This window comes from Centruroides vittatus, unplaced genomic scaffold, assembly GCF_030686945.1.
Source record: "Centruroides vittatus isolate TY-2023 unplaced genomic scaffold, ASM3068694v2 scaffold_3046, whole genome shotgun sequence".
NCBI lineage: Eukaryota > Metazoa > Arthropoda > Arachnida > Scorpiones > Buthidae > Centruroides > Centruroides vittatus.
In genome coordinates, this window is record NW_027122699.1 from 1148774 (window position 1) to 1157099 (window position 8326).

At 39.2% G+C, this 8326-nt stretch overlaps 1 protein-coding gene across 1 annotated transcript in view; it reads left to right on the forward strand.

Moving 5' to 3' along the window:
• Window positions 1–3791, forward strand: part of Sos (Son of sevenless) — a 57063-nt gene extending 53272 nt beyond the window's left edge. The window contains exons 21-24 of the mRNA XM_067285848.1: window positions 1993–2159; window positions 2229–2342; window positions 2417–2684; window positions 2761–3791. Coding sequence (XP_067141949.1) covers window positions 1993–2159; window positions 2229–2342; window positions 2417–2684; window positions 2761–3368 — 1157 coding nt within the window. The 3' untranslated portion in view covers window positions 3369–3791. The remainder of the gene's footprint in view (window positions 1–1992; window positions 2160–2228; window positions 2343–2416; window positions 2685–2760) is intronic.
• The last annotated feature ends 4535 nt before the right edge of the window (window positions 3792–8326 follow it).

The window sequence follows — 8326 nt, forward strand, 5'->3', positions numbered from 1 at the left end:
GTTTGGAGAAGATGTGTTGAGAGAAAGATGGTGCCAAAACTGGTTTACAAAATTGTGTTCTGGCAATTTTAATATCGAAGATACACCACATTCCGGGTGGCCATTTGGAGCCAACGAAAACAAAATAAAGGTACCGATCGAAGCAATCTGCCGTATAACAACCCGTGAAATCACTAAGAGATTAAATCTGTTAAATTGAACCGTTTATTATTACTTAAAACGAATTGGTTTCGTTTCAAAGCTCGATATATGGGTTCCACATGTTATTAAAGGTAGAGGTAGATGCTCTCTATGGTGGGATTTTAAAGAAATTTGTTTTTGAGCTTTTACCAGACAATTTAACAATTGATTCGAAAGTGTACTGCCATAGAGTAAACGAATTGAGTAATATCATCAAACAGAAAAGGCCAGAATTGATCAACAAACAAAGTGTAGTGTTTTACCACGGTAATGCCAAATTTCACACAAGTTTGGTAACTCGTCAGAAACTGTTATAGCTTAGATGGGGGATGCGTTATCGCACCGACCGTATTCGCCAGATCGGGCACGCTCGGATTATTACTTGTTCCGGTCTATACAAATTTTTTTAACTGTAAGACATTTACTTGAAATGACAATGTCAAAAATCACTTGGATCAGTTTTTTGTAAACGACGATCAAAACTTTTATGAATGTGAAATCGTGCTAATACCAGAAACAATGACAACAGGTATTTGACCAAAATGGTCAATATATAATTCAATAAAATATTTATTTATTATAAGAATATTGTGTTTATTTTTCTATGGAAAAAATGAAATTACTTTCCAAACAACCCAATATAATTCATTTATAACTTTGAAGTATTTGAAATGAATAAATATTAAATTTCCAGATAAATTTTAAGGAGATTATAGGTTTGTATATCCAAAATTCTGTGAAGCATTCATCTATAAATGTCTTTTGAACATGAATTATTGACATGTAACATTTACAGTCGGCGAATCTCACAATCATTCTCTTATAATGTAGTGTGTCTATGTGTTCCTGAAAATTTCCATATTACAGAGTTTTGCAGAAGTAGAATAATAGTGCTTACAGGATTAGTAGATAAAGAGATCTGAATATTTAAAACTGGATTAATCTTTTAAAACATTATTATTTTGAGCTTTGCTTTAGTACCTAAAGCTTTTCTTTTTAGTTTCTGCTGGGATTTTCCCAACTGGGACGCGTATTCAAGTTTGTGCTGCCACATTAAATACTCGTATGAAAACTAGCACACAGATCGAAAAGAACATTTCACACTCTCGGAACATGCTCCAACGAAATGAAATGTGTGCGTTGCGTATTTCTATGCGGATCACTGCCTTTCGCCTGGCAGCATGTTTACATTAATGTATTACTCCGTAGCGCTAAGCGTAGTCTCTCGGAAAATCACGTACGAGTTAACAGTTTTGCACTTGTTTTCTTATTTATCTAACTTGGGTGGCGAACCTATGGCACGCGTGCCCAAAGTGGCCTGTCGGAGAAATCATCTGGCACGTAAAGAATCATATGATTTCTGTCTTCTTCGGTCGTCCTTTCCGTTTATCACTTGACCATCCTTTTTTCGATCAGATTTTTTACATTTATTTGAATTAAAGTGTATTCTTTTAATTTCTTTAAATATGATTATTCAAAGATTAAGACTTTGGCACGCATTAACATGTTTAAAGCTAAGTATGCTTACAATGTGGCATGCGGAATCAAGAAAGTTCGCCATCCCTGCTCTAACACATAAGAGACTATCTTTTTAATGGACCATATGCGATATTCAGTCAACCTAGATGATGAACAGAGAAATGTCTCGACTGACAGAATTCAATAATCTGTTATTTATGTAGAATATATAATATAAAAACCTCCAAATTTTTAGAAAATAATATATAGTATAAATATAAAATATTTCATTAGGACAAAAGCATTCGTGTGTGTGTGTGTGTGTATTTATTTATTTATTTTTTGTTTCTGTAGGAATGTATTTAACAAACATCTTACACATCGAAGAAGGTAATCCCGACTTTTTGCCCAATTCCGAACTGATAAATTTCAGTAAAAGAAGGAGAGTGGCAGAGATTACGGGTGAAATTCAGCAGTATCAAAATCAACCGTATTGCCTAACGGTTCAGAGCGACATCAGGGTATGTTCGTTGATCATATAAATCGATTTTTTAAAATTATTATACAAATAATTTTTTATTCCATTTCAGCATTTTGTCGAAAATTTGGATCCTCTTGACGGAAGAACGGAAAAAGAATTTGAAGACTATTTGTACAGTAAATCGTTAGAAATTGAACCCAGAGGCTGCAAACCACCCAAATTTGTAAGAGAAATTAAATTATAAAGCAATTAAAGATGGTTATTTCTTTTGACACGACGTAATCCGTTTCCGTTTAGCCCCGAAAATGGCCAGATATTCCCTTAAAATCGCCGGGCATCAAAGCTAGATTATCCGGTCGCTCTGCTCATCATCCTCCGCCACTTCCGACGGATTTGCACAGTTTCAGCTTGAGTACTCAACAGATTAACCAGGACGAAGACGACAGTACGTCTCCTTGCGTGACCACTCCTCCCACGCCTTCTACCCCTCTGACGCCTCCACCTCATTCGGCCATATCTTTAAACAGCGATCATAGCGTATTTGCACACGTGATGATAGGAACAGGTAATCAGATGGGAGCTTGTAATAAATCGTCATATTTTATACGGTTTGGAAATTTACCAAGTTATAATTTATGTAGGAACATCGTCGATGCCAGCCGTCTCCGCCAACAACACCATGGGACAGACGAATAACATCGTGGTGCCACTGCCTCTACCGCTGCCTCCTTCGATACAGCCGCCGCCTCTTCCACCCAGAAGAAAGAGGGAACTTTCCTTGGGCGACACTTCTCCGAAGACAAAACAGGCTCCGGACGCACCCCTGTTGCCTCCGCGAGAGACGAGTCCACCTCCGCTTCCGCCGCGCAGGGATCCCGGCGGATCGGGAACTCTACCTCGTACGCATTCCTCGTCTCACCTGACTTATCCGCACCGACCTCCGTGTGCCTGGAGCGGTCTTCCGGTGGACGCCACCCTGCCCCGTCGCAATTCGGCACTGGAGATGTCTCTGGCTCCTCCGCCCGCACCCAGGCGGCACTCTCAGACTCTGGCCAACGGGCCGTCGTCCTCCGCCGCGCACTCGACGGCACTTAACAGTTCTTCTGTGATAGAGACTTCCGCTCCGGCCGCGGGACCCTCCACCTCTTCTGCCACTCGTCCTCTACAGATGGGCGGGGGTACGCCGCAGTTACCTCCGAAGACGTACAGACAGACGTTACTGATGAACAACCATACGGCTGCTAGATAGTTAATCATTTATTTTATTATTATGTATAGACGAAAAACTATTTCGGCCAAACGAGAGCCATGCTCCCGACAGCAAAATATAATGTAAATAGTGCAGAAGAGACCGGATCGAAGGGCAGCGAGAGAATCGGACTCCGCCGCCGACCCGCGAATTTCTTTTCCGAGTCGACGTGTTTCCCGCGCGGGAACGACGGAAGGCATCTGTACAGAATTCGCTCCGTCGACAGATTGGGGCCCGGTGCCGGACGTTAATCGAAACTTTCCCAAACTTGTATTTATTTCTTATTTTTACTATGATTTGTATAAACTGGGAAGAATGTAAAAGGCCCTCGTAAGAAATAATGGGAAAAATAAATTGTAGAAATTCGTAATTTTACGTTTAATATTTACATTCGTAAATAAAGGAAAGAAAAATTTTGATAAATGTTAGTAATATTTTGTTGTGCAAATGCAGACGGTACTTTGGCATCCTCGATCGTCCGAGATCCACCGGGACGATTGCAAAAGACAATGCAGACACCCGTCGTCCAATCCAATTTGCAAACTGTCGACATCCCAGTCGGGCTGGATGCAACCCGGTAAAACTACCATATACTGGTTAGGGGTCGGCACCCGGCCGATTGCTAGCAAAGTGGAGCTTTTTGGATTTTATTCATGCATCTAACATCTAAATAGTGGCCGGTTTTCCATATAAGTGCCCCCTTGAGCATTCCCTCAGCACACCTAGTGCAAGATTTCACCGTTTTACTAATCAAACCTATGTTAAAATTACAGCTAAGCAGAAAAAATACTATTATTAAGTTTATTTGAAATATTTCTATGGTAAAATCCGTGTAAAGCAGAATCGCACGGTACTAAGTTCCCCCACCCTGCTTTGATGGGTTTTACTATATTATATTATTGTCATTGTTAATTCTTTTGTGAAATTTCCAAATCTCGACGACCGAAGCAGGTTTTATTTTTAATCTGTTTACATTTCATCCAGGTACTGCCCAATCTAAACAAAATAATTTTTCGTAGCCTATACGTTAACTGTTATTTTGAGTCTACTTCGATTGGCTATTCCCAAAGTGAGTGCTACGCTTCCGAGGGATGCCAGAAGGCAAGACGTAAGACGAAGGGACAAAATTAACTTCAAAAACATATTCGTGTATAGGCTACCATAAATTAGAAATACACGAACTAAAAGGGGACGGTGCAACGAGTTTGGGAAACACCAAACGGAAAGTTTGCGGCAAATCATTTTCTTCCGTTGTGACGAATCCTATTGGAAATGATTTTCGTTACCACCGACAGATAGATTAGGTTATGTATTGTTTCGATCGCTTTGTTCTTTGCGTGTCGAAAATATAAAACGAAAGCGAAGGAGCGAGTTGTACTCCTACGATATCTCGTCTACCGTCTTCAATTTATTCTTTAATAAATTAAAGTTAACGTCTTTATGCAGCTTTTCCAGCTTTACAAATTATCGTGTTATTGGGATTAATTTTTGTTCCTAACCGAGTAAAATAATGTGCTAAATTCATTTTCCTTTCAAGAGCAATTTCGAACGGCGAAATAATTACGTCCTAGGACCGTCGTCTTCCTCGCCCAACATCTGTCTATGTCATATATTGTAAAATCAAACAAATGCGGGGCTAACGGATCACCCACTAAAGTCCATAGCAAGTATTGAACGATCAAAAACTACGATCCTCCGTTCCGTTCCTTTAATCTCGATATATAAGCAGTCAAAACACATTAATTTGTTAGGAATTATTACATCCACGGAGGCTGTAATTACTAATCGATTGGCAACTTTATTTCACCCGGATGCATATTGGAAATTACAGTATTTCCCGTCTGGGTTTTCTCCCGTAAGAGCCAAATGAGGCACAGATGCTTTTGCTAAGCTTCCAATTTTTCAATATTATGACCATTTTTACCTATTACTTTGTTATACATAGTCCTTGCTATTATTACTTTTGTTCTCCTTTGCATTATTCTCCAACACTCCAAAAAAGGTTGTGATGTTGGCGAAATTGTATACAGCCTTATTTAATTACAAAGTAAGACCTCGTTTAGCGCTTCCTCGATTAACAGATTTGATATAATGCGGTCTGCTCAAAACCTAAAAAAAACCTGAAAATTTATGCCGATTCAAATTAATGCTGCATTTCGTCGATTCGTATATAATACGATTATTCCCGAACACGAACCGATCGGCAAAAGGTGGCAATTCGTCGTACCGCTGTATTTTCCTTAAACCTATCTTTGTTTGGTGCAATTTTGCAAAAAATATAACATCGTCGATGCCATAGGAAATATTGACAAGAATTAACTGATAAATGCACAATTGGAATGTGGAAGAAGTTACGGCTGGAGGTATTCGAGGATTCTCGACGACAAGATCCTATTGTCGACCTAATTGATACGGCAGGACTAGGAGATGTAGACGAGCGAGATGTCGAGGAGTTACTGCAGGTTTCTGGCGAGAGCCTTACCTACGACGATCTTCGAGAACTGGCAGAACAAGGAATTCGCATAGAACTGAAAAATAGTCATTTTGGAAACGAAGAATCCAAAGAATTTCTCTGCAGATTTCCTTAGTAAAAGTTTGATAATGATAAATGAAATTGTTGATCAAACTGTAGCAAACGATTCAGATTTTGAAAGGAGTGCAAAAGCGAAACGAGGCATTTCGGATGCCATCTCCTGCTACCTACGTTTGCTTAAGGAAAGAAAAAGAAAGCGACAAATGAAACTACGCGACTTTATGCCAAAAATCAAGAATTTCAGAAGAGCCAAGACCTTTGCCACAAAAATGAACTTTATATTTCTGCGTGCGTATGTTTGTGTGTTATTTAACACACATTATTATGCAAATTAATATAAAAATAACTTAAAATTAAAGTAAAATCTGTAGATTTTTGTTCCCCTTTCCCTATTTACTCTGTGTTAAAATATCTCATGTAATGCTGTTTCGTTTAGTAAAGCACTAAACGAAACAGCTTTGTTGTCTAGGAATGTATCTCCCCGCATTAAATGGGGTCTTACTGTATTATCTATTATCGATTGTTGTGCTGTGGAAATACATATGATGTCTTTACCATCGATGCAATTGCCTTTAGGTGTTGTGGCAAATATCTCGAAGTCCTCGGGTTCTTAGTTTGTGGTTATTGAATACTCATTTTACAATCCTTTGTCTCGGTCCATCGTGGAAACACTCCCTGCTCGCTTGCATGTTGTGCTAGAGCTGCAGTTTGTTTTTATTAACATCATATCAGTCTTCTCCCAGTCTTTGCACCAACAATCTATTTGTTGATCCTATGTACATTACATTTCTATCAAATTGCTGTCACAAAACAGTATGGAAAGCATCGGGGGTTCTGCCATTTTCTATCTTATCTTTACTGTCGGCAAGTAGTTTGTATATGTTTAAATTGCATTTATACTCCAAAATGGCACTTAATTGTTCGGCCACGACCTAGTAGGTCGGATTCGATCCGGGGTCGTCGTCTACTATGCATTTATGGTTTTGTGTTTGTGTCTACGTAACCGTCCCACTTCAAAGCTTATTAAGGCCGTCCTCTATAGTATATGCTAACGTGTGCACTATAGAAGATGGCCTTGATAATCGGTATTAACTCGTAACTGTAACAGTGTGCTATCGACATTCGTTTTAAACATTCTAACTCCCACATATCATTTGCGATGTCGGACTGATGGGTTTGGGCTCTTTTTAAGAGTGCCCCAAATGCTGCTGTTTTATAGATATAGACCCCTATTAGATGCCGACAATATAAAAAACAACATAGACGGGTTTGGGGTATTTATCTGCGAATACGTGGCCACTCTTAAACACAATACAAAGGTCCAGGAACTTCGCTATGGCTTTCCCAATCGAATTTTAACATGAGGCCATATCAATTGTTGTAGAGTTATTGTAATATATGGCATACATTAGGTTTCAGCTTCTGTATAATTAAAATGTCATCAACATAACATGCACACAGGAATATCTGACCATAATTTACCCATTCTTTACATTAATGTCTTTACTTTGGCCCAGAGAGTGCAGATCCAATGCCTCCCGTGCCATGAAAACAGTCCATGCTTTATTATAAAACATACGGATGGTAGAACTGCAATCAACTTCTGGCAGTAGTTTGTCTGCCCGACTAAGAAATGCTCCGATCTCTTAATTTTCTGCAGGATGTCACTCCTGCTTGCAAGAGTTGATAAAAATTATCTTGCTTTTTGGCGTGGCCATTTCTGAAATCTTTAGCCATAACTGCAGAAGTCTTGCATTTGTCTTCCGACAAGACTTACTTTTATTTTTAAGGGCGGCGACCTCTTTTGTCCAAAAACCATTCCGACCTATCGGTGTCGTTAGCAATAGGAAACACGGAGGTGTGTCGGGTTGCTTCTCGAGCAAGTTTTGAGAATATTTGACGCAGTCGGCGACGGCAATGTTCACTATAAGTAGAAGCAGTCGAAACTGCCACCGTTTTGTCCTCACTCTTCCGAGGTAGTTCATAAATGATCTCGTCCAAACCGGAGTCAAAAGAAGAATTGGTCGAATCTTCTGGTTATAACTACACAAGTTGGAACTTTTAATAGTAAGTCAGTTAAACAGCAAAACAGAGAAATATAATAAACACAGAAGCTCAAGCAATGCCATATCGAAGGCCCACGTTTGCCAGCCTTTCGTACGGCATTGTCGACTGTCCATTGCCGTCGACGTGGAAGTCAAACGATGCCGTCGGCAGACCTCGACGTTTTGCCAGCGAAGTGCTATCGACCACTCCGTATTGCGCTTCGATAAATTATAAGGACGACGAAGATACATTGTAATAATTATAAATACACGATATTATAGTAGATATTCATTATTAAGTATTAAATATATCCATATTCATTATGTCAATATAAAACGAATATAGAAAAATCACTATGTATGCCATTGAAATGTAATGG